The following is a 15,910-nucleotide window of genomic DNA, read 5'->3' as shown; positions in this document are numbered from 1 at the left end:
GATGGAGCTGATAGACAGCTGCCCTGGACAGCAGTGACCCTGCCTTCTGCTACATCTTGAATGATCTCCAGGCAGGGTGAAGGCCTCCCTTTACAGGCAACGGGGTTAGGAAAGACAGTGTCCCTGATAGGTTGTGTTGGGTGTGGAGATGAGGGGCTGCCTGTTGAATCCCTGGAAGGTGTGGGGAGTCCCTGTCTCAAGGGGCCCGCAGACTGATCAAACAACATGCATTCCCCTCCGCAGCAAAAATTCAGGCGGGTGAAAAAGATGTCGGATGACGAGGATGACGAAGAAGAGGATTATGGGAAGGAGGAGCACGAGAAGGAAGCCATTGCTGAAGAAATCTTCCAGGATGGGGAGGGCGAGGACGGGGGAGAGGGCGGCGAGGCCCCTGTTGCCGCAGCCGAGGAAGAAGAGGAAGAGGAGGAAGATGAATCTGGTAAGTATTGAGGCTTGCTCCTCTGGGATACTGGATGAAATGATAGGAAGGGCTGTTTGTTGAAGGAAAGTGTTCCAAGGAGCCAGTGGCAGCTAGTGGCCTTTGGGAAGATTCAGAAGCCAGCCTTGGGGACAACAGTGGAGCTTTTATCTAACATGGGAGCAACATATTTCTTATTTCATTAGATTATTTTGCTCAGGCTGGAACCCCCATGGCAAAGTAGGAGTATATTCCAGACCTCCCCCCGCCCCAGATTGGGGGGGGGGGGCTGGCAGAAATGCACCAGCAACTGGGCATAGATCAATTGGTCAAGACAAGGGTGGGGTGAGGGGAGCTCCCAGTTCCAGCCACCCCTCTGAGCGGCGGCCGTTGCTGTTTCTTCCAGACATTGATGACTTCATTGTGGATGACGACGGGCAGCCTCTGAAGAAGCCCAAGTGGAGGAAGAAGCTCCCTGGATACACAGACGTGTAAGTCGGCCAAAGGCCACGGCCCTTCTTTCAAGTTCTGACTGCGGGGAGGGAACCCCCGCCAGAGGGAAATGTTGGGTGTGAGAGGTGGTGTGGAAGCCATCTGCAAACACCCAAAGGGCTGTCGCATGGAGGATGGAGTAAGCCCCTTTTCTGCTGCTCCAGAGGGCAGGACCCAAACCAAGGGTTCTAATTGCAAGAAAGGAGATTCCAGCTAAACTTTAGGGAATAATAATAATAACAATTTATTACTTATACCATGCCCATCTGGCTGGGTTCTCCCAGCCACTCTTGGCGGCTTCCAACCGAACATTAAAAACAGTACAGCATCAAACATTAAAAGCTCCCCTAAACAGGGCTGCCTTCAGGTGTCTTCTAAAAATCTGGTAGTTGTTCTTTTGACATCTGCTGGGAGGGCGGGTGCCACTACCAAGAAGGCCCTCTGCCTGGTTCCCTGTAACCTCACTTCTCGCAATGAGGGAACCGTCAGAAGGCCCTCGGTGCTGGATCTCAGTGTCCGGGCTGAATGATGGGGGTGGAGACGCTCCTTCAGGGAAAGAGCTTCCTGGGGGTAAGAGTCATTTGACAGTGGAACAAAGTGCCTCGGAGGATGGTGGCCTCTCCTTCCTTGGAGCTCTTTAAGCCGAGGTCGGATGGCCATCTGCCAGAGGTGCTTTAGTTGTGATTCCTACATTGCAGGGGGTTGGAATAGATGACCCTTGGGGATCCCTTCCACCTCTACAATTCTGCAAAATGCTTTTCCTTGCAGTGGCCCCTGGAGTTGCCCAGCTCCCTTTCCATGTGGAAATCGGCCTGCTTTGGCATTAGGCTCTTTGTGGGCAAGTCAGCTGCTGCCCTCTGTCCTTCCTTCTCCCCCCCCCCCCGACAGTGAGGGTCTTCAGTGGTCGAATAATGGTGTTCCTGTCCTCTTCCAGCGCTTTGCAAGAGGCTCAGGAGATATTTGGAGTGGACTTTGACTATGACGAGTTCGAGAAGTACAACGAGTATGACGAGGAGCTGGAAGACGAGTACGACTACGAGCCCGAAGACACGGAAGGGGAGATCCGCGTCCGGCCCAAGAAGACAGCCAAGAAGCGCGTCAGCCGCCGCAGCATTTTCGAAATGTATGAGCCCAGCGAGCTGGAGAGCAGCCACCTGACTGACCAGGACAACGAGATCCGGGTGACTGACATGCCCGAGAGGTTCCAGGTGAGGAGACCTGCCTGTCCGGCCCATGCCAGGGGCGTCGCAATAAGGGGGCGGGGCAATAAGCACGGAGCCCCCCGCTACTGTGGCCGCGGCGCGACCGCCATCGCAGAGGCCCCAGTGTTTCTGGCCTCGCCCCTCGCTTCTTCCTGGTGGGGCGGGCCAGAGAGCAGCAGTGGCCGCTGACGCCCCTCGCCGCTCCGCCTGAGTAGGAAGAAGCACACGTTGCGCTACAGAGCGGGTTGCCGGCGGCAGTGCTCTGAGGATCCGGGCGCTGGAGCACCGCCCCCCGGCAACCCGCTACGGTGTGCGTCGTGACGCATGCGTGCGACGGGTGCCCTGCCCCCCAGCATGGTGCCTTCTGGTTTGCTGCCCCAGGCAGCCAGAAGGCTAGCGACGCCGCTGGTCCATGCTTCTCCCTTCTCCCCTTCAAGCTGCTGAAACTACCTGCTCCATTTACAGCAAGGGTGGGGGGACACCTGTGGCTGCCCCCCAAATGTTGCTGGGGTCCGGCGCCCATCACTCTCATCCCTGACCACTGGCCCTGCTAGATTGCTGGGGGTCTGGAGTCCAGCAACATCTGGGGGCACAGATGTTCTCTAGGCTTAGGTCATGAAATGCAGCCTTGACCCGCTTAGGCCTCTTGCAGCAAACCTCACCCCTTTGCACCCTGTTTTCCTCCTCCCAGCTGCGCTCCATCCCTGTGAAGAATGCCGAAGATGACGAGCTGGAAGAGGAAGCCGACTGGATCTACCGGAATGCTTTTGCCATGCCCACCATCTCCCTGCAGGTGAGGGTGTGCTCTTGGAACGCTGTAGAACATGTCTCGATGTTGTTATTGTTTTGTTGTGGTTTTGTGGGGGTTTTTTATTACCCCTCCACTCTTAAGGCCCCAGGGTGAGTTGCAGCCTCCAAACTAATATTGAAAACAAAGCAAAGCAGCTTAACAGGCATAAAATTGAGGTGGGTTTTGTCAAAAGACGTGCATCTTCAGCATCCTTTGGAAGTTGTATAATGAAGGTGCCAGAGACACATCTCTGGGGAGGGAGTTCTACAACTGAGGGGCCACCACAGAGAAGACCCTCTTTTGGACTGCCACCCCCTAAACCTCTGAGGGCAGAGGGAGTACCAAAAGGGTCCCCTCTGCCGATCTCAGCACCCAAGGAGGCGGTCTTTCAGGTATTTGGGGCCTGGGTCGTTTAGAGCTTTAAATGCTAACTTGAGCACCTTCAATTGGGCATTGAAGCGAGCTGGCAACCAGTGCAGCTGTTTCAAAAACTCTTTGTATGAAATTTAAATGCAGTCCTGGATGGTGGGTAGTCCCGCTGCTGCATTTTGGACCAACTCTAAGCATGCAGAGCCTGTAATGTTGAAGAGAATTAATCACATGCCACCCGCTGCCGCTGCCTTTCCAGAGTTCTCCTTCACAGCCTTCTGTTGAGGGTTGTGTTTTTGCCAGCTGGGCATCAACCGGGCTGAGGTTCGGCTGTCTCTGGCACACAAGAATGGGAGTCTGAGGTGGGGGCTTTGGGCCGGGGCACCGTTAAGGACAGTGGAACAGGAGGAGATATTTGACATTAAAAATACAATTAAAGTAAACAGTTGGTATAAGGGGAAGAGAATATAGGGATCCTCCTCCCCTCATCAGAAGCAGCTCCTCCACAAGCAGCGATAACAGCGAGGATGCTCAGGAGTCCAGTCAGGAAGTGGAGAGAGAAGGACAGGGCTCTGGCAGCATGGGAGAGCCCCTACTACACAGGAGAGAGGAAGAGAGAGAGGGGGAAAGGGGGGAGAAGGAAAACATGGAGCGCAGACCCTTTTTTCCTCCGGTTCTGGAATTAGAGTGGTGCCTTGCTTAACGAATGCCCTGCTTAACGAAATTTCCGCTTAACGAAAGGTTTTTTCTAGTGGAGGTTGCCTCGCTAGACGAATCGTTTTACGAAAAATTCGTCTAGCGAATCGCAGTTTCCCATAGGAATGCATTGAAATTCAATTAATGCGTTCCTATGGGCAAAAAAAATTTAAAAAAAATTCAATGCATTCCTATGGGATTTGCTAGACGAATATTTTGTTATAAGAAAAGACCCGTGGAACGAAATAAATTCGTCTAGCGAGGCACCACTGTACGCAGGAGAAGGAGGGGAAAGAGATTTGCTGTCCCGAGACTCTTATGTTGGAGGAGGTCCAGGGGCGGTCCAGTGCCGGATTCTGCATCAGACTGAGCAGACATGTTTTACACACCAATTTCACTGTAAATAGACTGCACCAATAAAGACTGTTTAAAGACAAGCATGCGGAGCGTCGTTACTCTAGAGTAGTCGCAAGAACCCCCTAACAGTTGGCTTAAATCACACGTCAAACTGAGAATCATACCGGTAGAACTGCAGAGTTGGAAGGGACCCTGAGGGTCATCTAGCGCAACGCCCTGCAATGCAGGAATATATGTGGCCCATATGAGGATCGAACCCATGGCATTGGCGTTCTCAGCACCACGCGGTAGCCAACTGAGCTAACTCTCAGCCTACGTGTCTCACTGAGTTTTCCCGAACAAAAAATATGTGCTTCAGCTAATTTAAAATTTAAAAATATAATTAAAATGCATGCCAAACCCACATGTCTTGATAGGCTTTCCTGAACAAAAAGATTGTTGGCAGGTGCTTGAAACGAGTGCGGTGACACTTGTCTGCCTGGTGTCAATAGGCAGGGAGTTCCAAAGGGTGGGTGTTGCCATGCTCAGAGATAGTATTTGTTCTGTGGTTGTAAGAACCGTCTCTCTCAGCTGATTCCCCTGCCTTCCCCTTGCCCCCCCCCCAGGAGAGTGCCGACTACCTGGACCGCGGCCAGGCCAGCAGCAGCTTTAGCCGCAAGGGCCCCAGCACCATCCAGAAGATCAAAGAGGCCCTGAACTTCATGAGGAACCAACACTTTGAGGTGAGCTGGGATGGGGCGGCTGAGCTGCTTCCTGGAGGGTCGATCGGTTTCTTTCCCCGGTGGAAGCTGGAGTCCAAAAGCACAGCCGCGCCGACAGGGTCCGGTGGGAGTTGGAATCCCTAATCCCTGGCAGGTGGCCGGGTGCCGAAGCCTGCCATGAACAGCAGCGCTCCCTCCTTGGGTTTAATGGGCTTTCCCCATCTCTTCCCCCCCCCCAGGTTCCGTTCATCGCCTTCTACAGGAAGGAGTACGTAGAGCCAGAGCTGCACATCAGTGACCTGTGGCGAGTCTGGCAGTGGGACGAGAAGGTGATTCTGCTCTAAGATAGTAGGGAAGCGCATTTGTCTGTCCTTGCTCCGTAGCCGCTCGTTGGTGGGATCTTCCCCTGAGACCATGCTCCCTGGCCACCGCAAGAGAGGGCTATCTTTCAACAAAGGGTGCACCCTCCTGGGTCTCTCCCTCTGCAAACGATAATGACCGCAACCAGATTATCGGGTGTCGTGGGGTGTTGATGTTCAAAAGAACATAAGAAGAGAGCCTGCTGGGTCAGGCCAAAGGGGGCCCATTTAGCCCAGCATCCTATTCTCACAGATAACCTGTGGGGAAACGGCAAGCAGGATTTGAGCACGAGAGCCCTCTCCCCGCCTGTGGTTTCCAACGACTGGTGTTCAGAAGCATGGCTGCCTCCAACTGTGCAGGCAGAACAGAGCCATCATGGCCGCCTACACGATTCCCTCTATGGAGCCAGCTAGCTAAGCCCTTTGCTTCGGTTCCAACCTGACCCTGGCCAGGAGTCTCTCGTTCTTTTCCCTCTCCCAGTTTTGCTGCAAGAAGTGGGTGTCCAAGCCCCCCCCCATCATTTGAAGGAAGCCCCCGCCCCCTGCATCTTCCATGTGCAGACCCACCACCATCTTCTTGTGCTCGCCGGCCAAAGGGACCTCTCTCGCTCTTTGCTGCTTTCCTTACTCAAGGAAGTCCAGTTGGAAGCGATAAGTCGGTGGGATGGTTCTGGGAAGGTAGTCAGGGGACCCTAAGCCAGGCATCCCCAAACTGCGGCCCTCCAGATGTTTTGGCCTACAACTCCCATGATCCCTAGCTAGCAGGACCAGTGGTCAGGGATGATGGGAATTGTAGTCTCAAAGCATCTGGAGGGCAGAGGTTGAGGAAGCCCGCCCTAAGCAAACCTCCCTCCCTTTCTCTCTCTTCCCCCAACCTCCTTTCCCCAGTGGACCCAGCTGAAGCTCCGTAAGCAGAACCTGACCAGGCTCTTTGAGAAGATGCAGGCCTACCAGTACGAGCAGATCTCTGCGGATCCGGACAAGCCTCTGGCAGACGGCATCAGAGCCCTGGACACCACCGACATGGAGAGGTACCGCCCTTCCTCAGAGCTGTTAGGCCAAAACTTCGAGGCAGGCCCCTCCCCTGCCCTGTCTCAATGGAAACACAGGGTTCACCCCTGGTCGGCCTGCCTGTCTCTTCCCAAGAGCCTCGAGGAAAACTTTCCGTGTCTTCCTTTCTTGACCAGGGCTGCCCTTTTGCCATCAACCTTTCTTGTCGTTGCTGTGATTTTGAACTCTGACAAGAGGGACATTGCAAGTAGTTTAAGGAACGTCTCCTTACATACAATCGTACCTTGGTTGTCGAAGGGAATCCATTCCGGAAGTCCGTTCAACTTCCGAAAACGTTCGACGACCATGGCACAGCTTCTGATTGGCTGCAGGAGCTTCCTGCGCACAATCAGAAGCCGCGTCAGATGTTCAGCTTCCAAAGAACGTTCGCAAAGCGGAACACTCCCTTCCGGGTTTGCGGCGTACAGGAGCTAAAACGTTCACGTCGCAAGACGTCCAGGATCCAAGCTACAACTGTGCTTGAGAACTGAAGAGTCGTCTAGTCCCTGGATCAGGCCCAAAGTCCAGTACTCTGTTCTCTCATAATCAACCAGTAACTCTTGGTTGCAATCCCTCCTGCTACAACCCCTTGCGAAGCCTAGCAAATTCTCCATTGTTATTTTGACTTTTTGAAAGTCAAGTTATTGTTGTCAGTTCTTATGGATTATTTGTTCCTTCCCTTTTGTTAAACCACTTTTGAGTTTTCTTTTACCGTCAAGCAGTGTTGTAGATGTTATGAAATGAAATCTGTTTCTTGTGGCTCCCGCCAGATATATATATATATGCCTTCCCGTGCTTCTCTTTTGGCAGGCTGAAGGATGTGCAGTCCATGGATGAGCTGCGGGATGTGTACAACCACTTCCTGCTCTACTATGGCCGAGACATCCCCAAGATGCAGAATGCCGCCAAGGGAAGCCGCAAGAAGCACAAGAGGGTCCGGGAGGACGGCGAGGAGGAGGAAGGTATGTGGCTTGCGGGAGGGGGAGGCCTGGTTTCTAAGGCGATCGTCTCCGCATTCCCGCCCCATCGTCTCCCCCCTCTGGCGCCTTTGCTGCAGGGCTGTCTTCCCCCCCCAGCCCCTCCCTGTGCGAATTGCTGTGGGTCGCAAAAGCCCTGAAACTGGGCCGCTGCCCACAGAGGCTGGCACTCTTCGGTCTGGTTGTTTATTTATTTAGAAAATCTAGATATATCACTCAAACTTATTTGGCAAAAGAAACAAGAACCCAAAAGCCCTAAGCGGTTGGGTGAAATCAGACAAGTCAAAAGCAATGCAATACAAATGAAAATGTTTTTATAATTGATAATAAAAGCATTACTTTGCTCAAGGCAGGTTAGAAGGGTAAAAGCCACTTAAATGTGCATTGAAATGTATGCATCCGTAATTGAAATATGGACTGAAACAAATAGCAGCCGGAGAATGTCCTCCTGGGCGCAAAGGGAGCCAGTCTTCTTCCCTCCGTTCTTCTTCCCTTCCTTTCGCACCGGAGGTCTCTGCCTCTGTGCGTCAGTTCAGCCTCCCCGTCTCAGGGTTTCCTCCGGGCATCATTGCCCTGTGAGGCATCTTCCCAGCCATGCTGTCTGTAGGACTGATGGGTGTTGTAGTCCCAAGCCATCAGGAGGAGCACCAAGCTGGGAATGGCTGCGCTAGAGAGACGAGATGCTCCTGCTGAATCTTCCCCCTTGGGTGGATGGGGGAAGGAGGGGACCTCTCTGACTCTGTCCCCCTTTCCCTCCCTTGAGATTTCTTGTTTGTTTATTTACTGGATTTATATTCCACTTTTCTTTCAAGGCGCTCTTAAGTGGCGTACGTGGTTCTTCTCCCCATTTAATCCCCACAACAACAACCTTGTGGGGTAGGTTAGGCTGAGAGGCAGTGGCTGGCTTCCAAGATCGCCCATGGCTGAGCTGGGGGATATGAAACCTAGTCTCTCCTGGATCCTAGTTCAACACTCTTAACCACAGTGCCACAGTGGCTCTCTGCTGATGTTCCCAGTGTGTCTGGCCTCTCCTGGTCCTCTCCGGTGGTTGAGCATTTTCCCAAGGGCCTCTCTCTCTCTCTCTCCTTCTCCAGGCGAAGGGGAGGACGTGGAGGACGAAGAGCAGAAGGGGCCGGAGCTCAAGCAGGCGTCTCGCCGGGACATGTATACCATCTGCCAAGCGGCTGGCCTAGGTAGGTAGCCGCTCCTGTGCTCCCTTGGCCTTTGCAGTGAGTCAGTTCTCTGCCTTTGCTGTTGGAGGCAGCCGTACTGAATCCCAGTTGCTGGAAACCTCAGGAGAGACGAGGGCTGCTCTTGTGTTCGAATCCTGCTTGCGGACTTCCTTTGGGAGCATCTGGTCAGCCCCTGTGAGAACAGGAGGCTGGGCTAGATGGTGATGATGATGATGATAATTATAATTTATTATTTATACCCCGCCCATCTGGCTGGGTTTCCCCAGCCACTCTGGGCGTCTTCCAACAAAAAATTACAAATACATTAAAACATCAGTAGCACCTTAAAGACCAACTAAGTTTATATTTTGGTATGAGCTTTCGTGTGCATGCACACTTCTTCAGATACGTGTGCATGCACATGAAAGCTCATACCAAAATATAAACTTAGTTGGTCTTTAAGGTGCTACTGAAGGAATTTTTTTATTTTGCTTCGACTCAGACCAACACGGCTACCTACCTGTAATTAAAACATCAGTCACTAAAAACTTCCCTAAACAGGTCTGCCTTCAGATGTCTTCTAAACATCAGATAGTTGTTTATTTCTTTGACACCTGATGGGAGGGCATTCTACAGGGCGGGCGCCACTACCAAGAAGGCCCTCTGCCTGGTTTCCCGTAACTTCGCTTCTCGCAGTGAGGGAACCACCAGAAGGCCCTCAGAACTGGGCCTCAGTGTCCGGGTTGAACAATGGGGGTGGATGACGTGACAGTTAACCCCAGCAGGGCTATCCCTATATTCTCGTGACTGACGGTTGCTGTTGTCCACCTAGATGGCTTAGCCAAGAAGTTTGGGCTGACCCCCGAGCAGTTTGGGGAGAACTTGCGCGACAGTTACCAGCGCCACGAGACGGAGCAGTTCCCAGCTGAGCCCTTGGAGCTGGCCAAGGATTACGTCTGCAGGTAGGAGCGCTGGCTCAGGTGCAGCACCCTCCCGGCTGGGGAGCGGGGGCCCTTTGACCTGTCCTGCCTCAGTTTCTTCCTTGGGAAAGGAACTCAAAATGTCTTGGCATTGGGCGTGTTGGTTATTTGTTTTCCAGGCTCTTAAACTCTTCTCGGTTGATTCAGTTGTGACTTGTTATCCGAGTTGTGCTTTTTGGTTGACAAACATCACTTTTGACAGGGTTTGCTCCTACAGGCGTCTGCTTTGTGGGTCTCTCTCGCATTGGCATTTAATTTATTTAAATATTTATTCATTAAAATGCATACAACACTTGATTGTAAAAAAACGCACACACACACAAAGCAGGCAGACCTCAAAGCACTGTACGGAAAAAAAGATAAAGCCGTAAAATTATTGATGATAACAATTAACAGCAATAATGTTAAGGCTTTTGGAAAGTTAAACTAGCAACAGTCTAAAAGCAGATTAAAACTTGCAGCAACCTGGACTGCAACTTGCGGGGAACCTGGGTGATAGGGGGGAAGAAAAATTAGATTTTATTATTATGTTTATTTTTGTTTATTCTGTAGTATAATCTGTCTGATTTGAATATGGTTTGAAATATTATTTGAATATGATTTTGGTTATGATTTAGTTATGTGTTTTGTTATGATTTGTTATGATTTTGTTTTGTCTTTTATGTTTTTTTCCTCGTATGTATGTATGTTTTGTATTTTAAAAAATAATAAAGTATTTTTAAAAAATTTAAAAAAAACTTGCAGCAACCTGCCTAAACCTCTGCCTAAACCAGAATGTTTTCAGTAGATGCCAAAAAGAGTACTGCAAAGGCACCTCCCTGTTTGCAATAGGCAGAGAGTTTGCAATAGGCAATGTGCTGCCACATTAAATTATTCTTACAAATGCGGAACCTGCAACAATGCTAGTTCCATCAGTTGAAGTGGTCAAGTGGGCATAAACTTCACTTTGGTTATAAGCCCAGAAAATATAGCAATTAGTTTTAAAATATCAGACACATCAGTACAGAAGCTGGTTGGCAAAGCCTCTTGGGTTTGGCAGGGCTGCCTGAATAATGCACGTTTTTAGAAGGCTTCCTGTGGGTGGGCTGTGATGAAGGCGGAGGTGGGAGGAAATGGGTGGGTGGGAGTTGTGAATAACAGCTGGAGGAAGGGGGTGATCCTGCGCCCGGCCCTGACCCAGCCGTGCCCTTGCCTTGGCGCTCTCCGCAGCCAGTTCCCCACTCCGGAGGCCGTGCTGGAAGGGGCCTGCTACATGGTGGCCCTGCAGATTGCCCGCGAGCCCTTGGTCCGGCAGGTCCTGCGCCAGACCTTCCAGGAAAGGGCAAAGATCAACGTCGCTCCGACCAAGAAAGGGAAGAAGGTAAAGCGCCCCTGCCTGGGTGGTGCCTGGGAGGAGGGAATTATTGCCCCCTGGCCAGAAAAAGAAACTCCCTGGCAAACGGGGGGAATCTGATGCCAAGGCTCTCTCTGCTGTAGTGGTGGCGGAGCTGTTTGGCTTGGGCTCTGGAGAGACCTGGGTCCGCAAGGCCCAGCCAGTAACTCTGCAAACCTGTTTGCGGCACAGTTCAGCAAGCAAAGGCTTACATTTAAAAGTTGAGCAAGCGGAAGCTGTGAAAGAGGAAGTGAAAGACCATGGCAGTATCTCTCTCTCTCTCTGTGTGTGTGTGTGTGTCTGGTCCTACCTCACAGGGTTGCTGTGAGGGTGGTGGGAGCAAGAACCTTGAGTTTCCTTGGGTTGGAGGGAAGGCGAACGTATTAAAACATGCACACTTGGCCAGGGCAGGGGGAAAGAGAGGGGAATAGCTGAATTCTGAAAACCTTGGCATGGAATTGGGGGCTGTGAGGGTGTCCTGGGAGGGCCTGCTTGGAGATCCTCCTTGCAGGTGTTCCTCTCTTCCCCTCCTGAGTCGTTGCCTTCTCTCTCTCTCTCTCTCTCTCTCTCTCTCTCTCTCTCTCTCTCTCTCTCTCTCTCTCTCTCCCACCCCCACCCCGTTCTCAAAACGGCAGGATGTGGACGAGGCCCATTACGCCTACTCCTTCAAGTACCTGAAGAACAAGCCTGTGAAGGAACTGCGGGACGATCAGTTTCTGAAGATCTGCCTGGCCAAGGACGAGGGGCTCCTGACCATTGACATCTGCATCGACATGAAGGGCGTTGAGGGGTGAGTCTCAGCCTAAAGACACCCCCCCTTTTCCCTGCTGGGTGAATCTTGATGTCATTGGGTGGGTAGTAAGTTGCTCAGTGGCAGATTATCTGCTTTGCTTGCATGCAGAAGGTCCCTGGTCCAATCCTGGCGTCTGCCCCCAAGTAGGGCTGCAAAGGACCTGAGTCCAGCTGCAGCTGCTGTCCCCTCTTGTGTTGCCCAGCCAGCTGGCATCCAGGGGCCTTTACTGCCTTCCAGTGGTGGGAGGAATGACGTCGCCATTATGGCTATTAGCCACTGACCGCCTCCTCCTCCCCCCTTTCCAGCTACGGCAACGACCAATCCTACTTTGAGGAGATCAAGCAGTTCTACTATCGTGACGAGTTCAGCCACCAGGTGCAGGAGTGGAACCGGCAGCGCACCTTGGCCATTGAGCGGGCGCTCAACCAGTTCCTCTACGTCCAGATGGCCATGGAGCTGAAGAACAAGCTGCTGGTGGAAGCCAAGGAGTTTGTCATCAAGGTGGGTGTCCAAGGTGGCTGCTCACCCCAACCCCCCTTGGCTTAGGCTCCTTGGCAGGCAGCTCCTGCTTCTAGGAGAGTATGGCTAGCCTGGATGGTTGCTCAAGGAAGAATCCTAGAATTGGAGAGGTAGATCCCTTGGGTCATCTAGTCCAACCCCCTGCAATGCAGGTATCACAGCTGAAAAATCACTGACACCTGAGTGGGTGAGCAGGCTTTCTTAGCACAAACTTGATTACTGCAGGCTTGAAGAATCCATGTTTTAATTTCCCCCTCTTTGTTAAGCAAAAGTTATGGTGAAATCCCAGACCTGGGTCAGGGGAGTTGGGAGAAAACCTCCTTCCGCCCTGCCCCCCCCCCTGTGCCGTCCAGCTTTCCACCTCCCAGTGCCAAGAAAACGTCTTTGGGAAACATGCATCATGAATGCAGAATAAATGCCTGCAAAGCAGATGCGCATGATTCTGTCCAGAGCCAGGTGCGCCAGGTGTGGTGATGGCAGATACGCTGGTCCTTTTCTCAATGTGCTTTCGCCCTTCCTCTCCAGAGAGGCTGCCTTGCTTTGTACGGAAGAAACAAACAAACAAACGAGCATTCCTTTTTGCATATTTAATTGATTTTTTTGTTGTTGCAGGGAAATGCAAATGTAACAAAAAGAAATAAAAGTTAAATTCAAAAAACATAGACTGTAAAGTGCCACAGCCTGGTAGGACAGAAGCATAATTATACAGCATTGCTCCAAAGGGGTAATGAAGTCATACAAGGATTTCCTTTACAAATGATAAATAGATATATAAACATGGAAGTATTTGCCAGCTGTGAATTCCATCATTAATGACGATAAAGGTTCTGTAAAGTCTTGGATGAGCCAGATGTTTGCCTCTACAGGTGACAGTGGGCGACTTTGTGTTTTGAGTATTTGCACCAGAGATAAAATCACATCATAGAAATGGCTCCCAAACTTTTTTGGGGGGGGCACAGCCCCCTCAGATCCATAAAGTCATCCCCAGTCCCCCCCTACCCTATGAAAAGCATCATTCAGAACAGCTGTTTGCACGACCGACTAATAACACAATGAAATTCAAAACAGTAACAGTTAATTGGACATTTATTCATAATCTACTTAAAAGTATTTAATTTAATTCAGCAAAACAGAAGAACTTTATCCAGGGACACCAGCTATTCCAAGCTTTTCCACCTCCAGTGCCCCTTGCCTCCACCTTGCCTCTTAGTGCCCCCCTAGGCAATTCCATCGCTGCCTTTGGGGACCGCTCTCATGCAGCCCAAAAATGGTTCTTTGAGCTCTGCCCTTTAGATCCTTTGAAACCCTCCCAATGGTCCAGGTGGAAGTTTCTTCCAGGGCCTGCCCATGAGCCGCCTTCCTCCTTCCTCTTCCAGGCTTGCAGCCGGAAGCTGCACAACTGGCTGAAGGCGGCTCCTTACCGGCCAGACCAGCAGGTGGAGGAAGACGACGACTTCATGGACGAGAACCAGGGCAAGGGCATCCGAGTGCTGGGCATCGCCTTCTCCTCGGCCAGGTATGGAGGCAGCAGGGGGCGGCTCATTTGCAGAGATGCGTCCCAAACGCCCTTCTGGGGTTCCCTCCCTGCTTTTCTTAACGGTGTGTCCTTCCTTTTTCTTACAGAGACCACCCTGTCTTTTGCGCCCTGGTGAATGGGGAAGGGGAGGTGACGGATTTCCTGCGCCTGCCGCATTTCACCAAGCGAAGGAACGCCTGGCGGGAGGAGGAGAGAGAGAAGAAGGTGAGGGGAGACGCTGAAGACTTTGTTAGGAAGCCACCAGATACTTGCAGGAGCTTCTGGTATAAGGAGTCGCTCTGTGGTTTTTCCTCCCACCGCCAGTCTGGAAGTGCAGGGAGGGTGGCTGGTGTGTCTCTGGTCTCAGGCCTAGAACATTCTCCCCGCAGCCTGGGCTGCTGCAACCCCCATCTGGAATTGTTTCTGGTCTAGTGGTAGAGTCCTGGGCTCTAAGACCTTGGAGAGACCAGGGTTCAAATCCCCTCTCGAGCCACAAAACTCACCGGGTGACCATGGGGGCCAGTCATTGCCTCTCAGCCTAACCTACCTCACAGGGTTGTTGTGGCGATTAAATTAGTGAACTCCTTTGAGAAGAAGGTGAAATATAAATGCACCAAACTGAAGAATTCTCCCGTAGGGTTGCTGGCCACCTGGGAATCCCACACAAACCAGGGGGGGCGGGGACTCCTTTCCCGCCCCCAACTCCCTGGTGGAAATTTGAGCCCATCACAAGTCCTGCCTCCATATTGGCCGAGAGGGCTTTCTTCCCATCACCGGATCTCCTGCTTCAGGAGCCTTCGTGTGTAAAGTCACAGTGTCCTCCTGCCTGGCATCCTTTCTGCCTCCCTCCCTCCCTCTATCCTAGGGGACCCCAAACTAAGGCCCGGTGGCCGGATCCGGCCCAATCGCCTTCTAAATCCAGCCCGCGGATGGTCCAGGAATCAGCATGTTTTTACATGAGTAGAATGTGTCCTTTTATTTAAAATGCATCTCTGGGTTCTTTGTGGGGCATGGGAATTTGTTCATATTTTTTTCCAAAATATAGTCTGGCCCCCCACAAGGTCTGAGGGACAGTGGACCGGCCCCCTGCTGAAAAAGTTTGCTGACCCCTGCTCTATCCCCTTTCTCTGCCCTCAGGCCCAGGATATCGAGACCCTGAAGAAGTTCCTGCTCAGTAAGAAGCCCCACGTGGTCACCATTGCAGGAGAGAACAGGTGAGCCTCCTGAGCCGCCAAAGAGCCCGACTGCTGCTTCAGGATCAGGACTTCTCCAATCCAGCATCCTGGGCTCACAGCTCCCTGCCAGATGCCTCCTTCTAAGCACATTCAGCCCTCATCCCATGTTTTTTTAAAAATATTCATCTCCTACTTTTCTGTTTTAAACACAAAACGATCACGACTCCAAGCAGCTCTCAGCATACTTTAAAACAGCCAGATGGAGTAACAGGGCCTCCTCTGCTGCCGCCCCTGAGCTGTGGAGCTCCCTCCCTCCCGCCTGCCTCTCCTCTTTCTGTTGCTTCGTGAGAGGGGATTCCCTTGGCCTTGCTGGCATTTGATTTTCTTTCTTTTTCTTTCCTTTGGGTTTCTGCTTGATTCTTTTTTTAAAAAAATCATCTACTCCTGGTTTATATTTGGTGTTTTTGCTTTTTTGTTTTCTGATTGACTGTTTTAAGAACAGCAGAAGTTTGCTCAGGAATGAGCAAGTAGCAGCTCAGTGCCAGGGGACGGGGGACCCTTTTCACCCAGAATGCCACGTTCCCTTCTTTTTTATTATTTTAAAATATTTTTTATTACAAATTTGCAACAAATTTTAACATAATCAAAAATGCAAATTACATTAACATTTCAAAATCCCCCCAAAAACTTCCCTTCCTGGTTTATCACATATTTATTTCTTCTGCTTATAATATACACCTTATACACTAAAATTAAAGTTAAACATTATTAATCTATTTTCTTTTTTCAACCTTTTAACCACATATTTATATTTTCTATTGATTAATTGTAAGCGCTGGTCACATTCCCTTCTGGATGCAGCCTGCCAGGGGCCACATGCCGGGGTGGGTGGGGCCAGAGGCAAAAGTGGGAGGAGCAACAAATTTTAAAACTGCCTTTGCATGGTAGACCAGTTTCTCCATTCAGAAATCC

At 51.3% G+C, this 15,910-nt stretch overlaps 1 protein-coding gene across 1 annotated transcript in view; it reads left to right on the top strand.

The window, feature by feature from the left end:
* Window positions 1-114: 114 nt before the first annotated feature.
* SUPT6H (SPT6 homolog, histone chaperone and transcription elongation factor) overlaps window positions 115-15,910 on the top strand; it is a 35,019-nt gene continuing 19,223 nt past the window's right edge. The window contains exons 1-16 of the mRNA XM_088658084.1: window positions 115-439; window positions 825-909; window positions 1,845-2,118; window positions 2,804-2,905; window positions 4,930-5,046; window positions 5,265-5,354; window positions 6,273-6,415; window positions 7,245-7,396; window positions 8,506-8,604; window positions 9,416-9,545; window positions 10,773-10,923; window positions 11,571-11,725; window positions 12,034-12,229; window positions 13,624-13,763; window positions 13,871-13,988; window positions 14,901-14,977. Of these exons, the coding sequence (XP_088514210.1) occupies window positions 226-439; window positions 825-909; window positions 1,845-2,118; window positions 2,804-2,905; window positions 4,930-5,046; window positions 5,265-5,354; window positions 6,273-6,415; window positions 7,245-7,396; window positions 8,506-8,604; window positions 9,416-9,545; window positions 10,773-10,923; window positions 11,571-11,725; window positions 12,034-12,229; window positions 13,624-13,763; window positions 13,871-13,988; window positions 14,901-14,977 (2,243 nt within the window). The 5' untranslated portion in view covers window positions 115-225. The remainder of the gene's footprint in view (window positions 440-824; window positions 910-1,844; window positions 2,119-2,803; window positions 2,906-4,929; window positions 5,047-5,264; window positions 5,355-6,272; window positions 6,416-7,244; window positions 7,397-8,505; window positions 8,605-9,415; window positions 9,546-10,772; window positions 10,924-11,570; window positions 11,726-12,033; window positions 12,230-13,623; window positions 13,764-13,870; window positions 13,989-14,900; window positions 14,978-15,910) is intronic.

The sequence above is a fragment of the Zootoca vivipara genome, chromosome 14 (assembly GCF_965207765.1).
Source record: "Zootoca vivipara chromosome 14, rZooViv2.hap1.1, whole genome shotgun sequence".
Taxonomy (NCBI): domain Eukaryota; kingdom Metazoa; phylum Chordata; class Lepidosauria; order Squamata; family Lacertidae; genus Zootoca; species Zootoca vivipara.
This window is presented reverse-complemented; position numbering and strand designations above follow the sequence as displayed.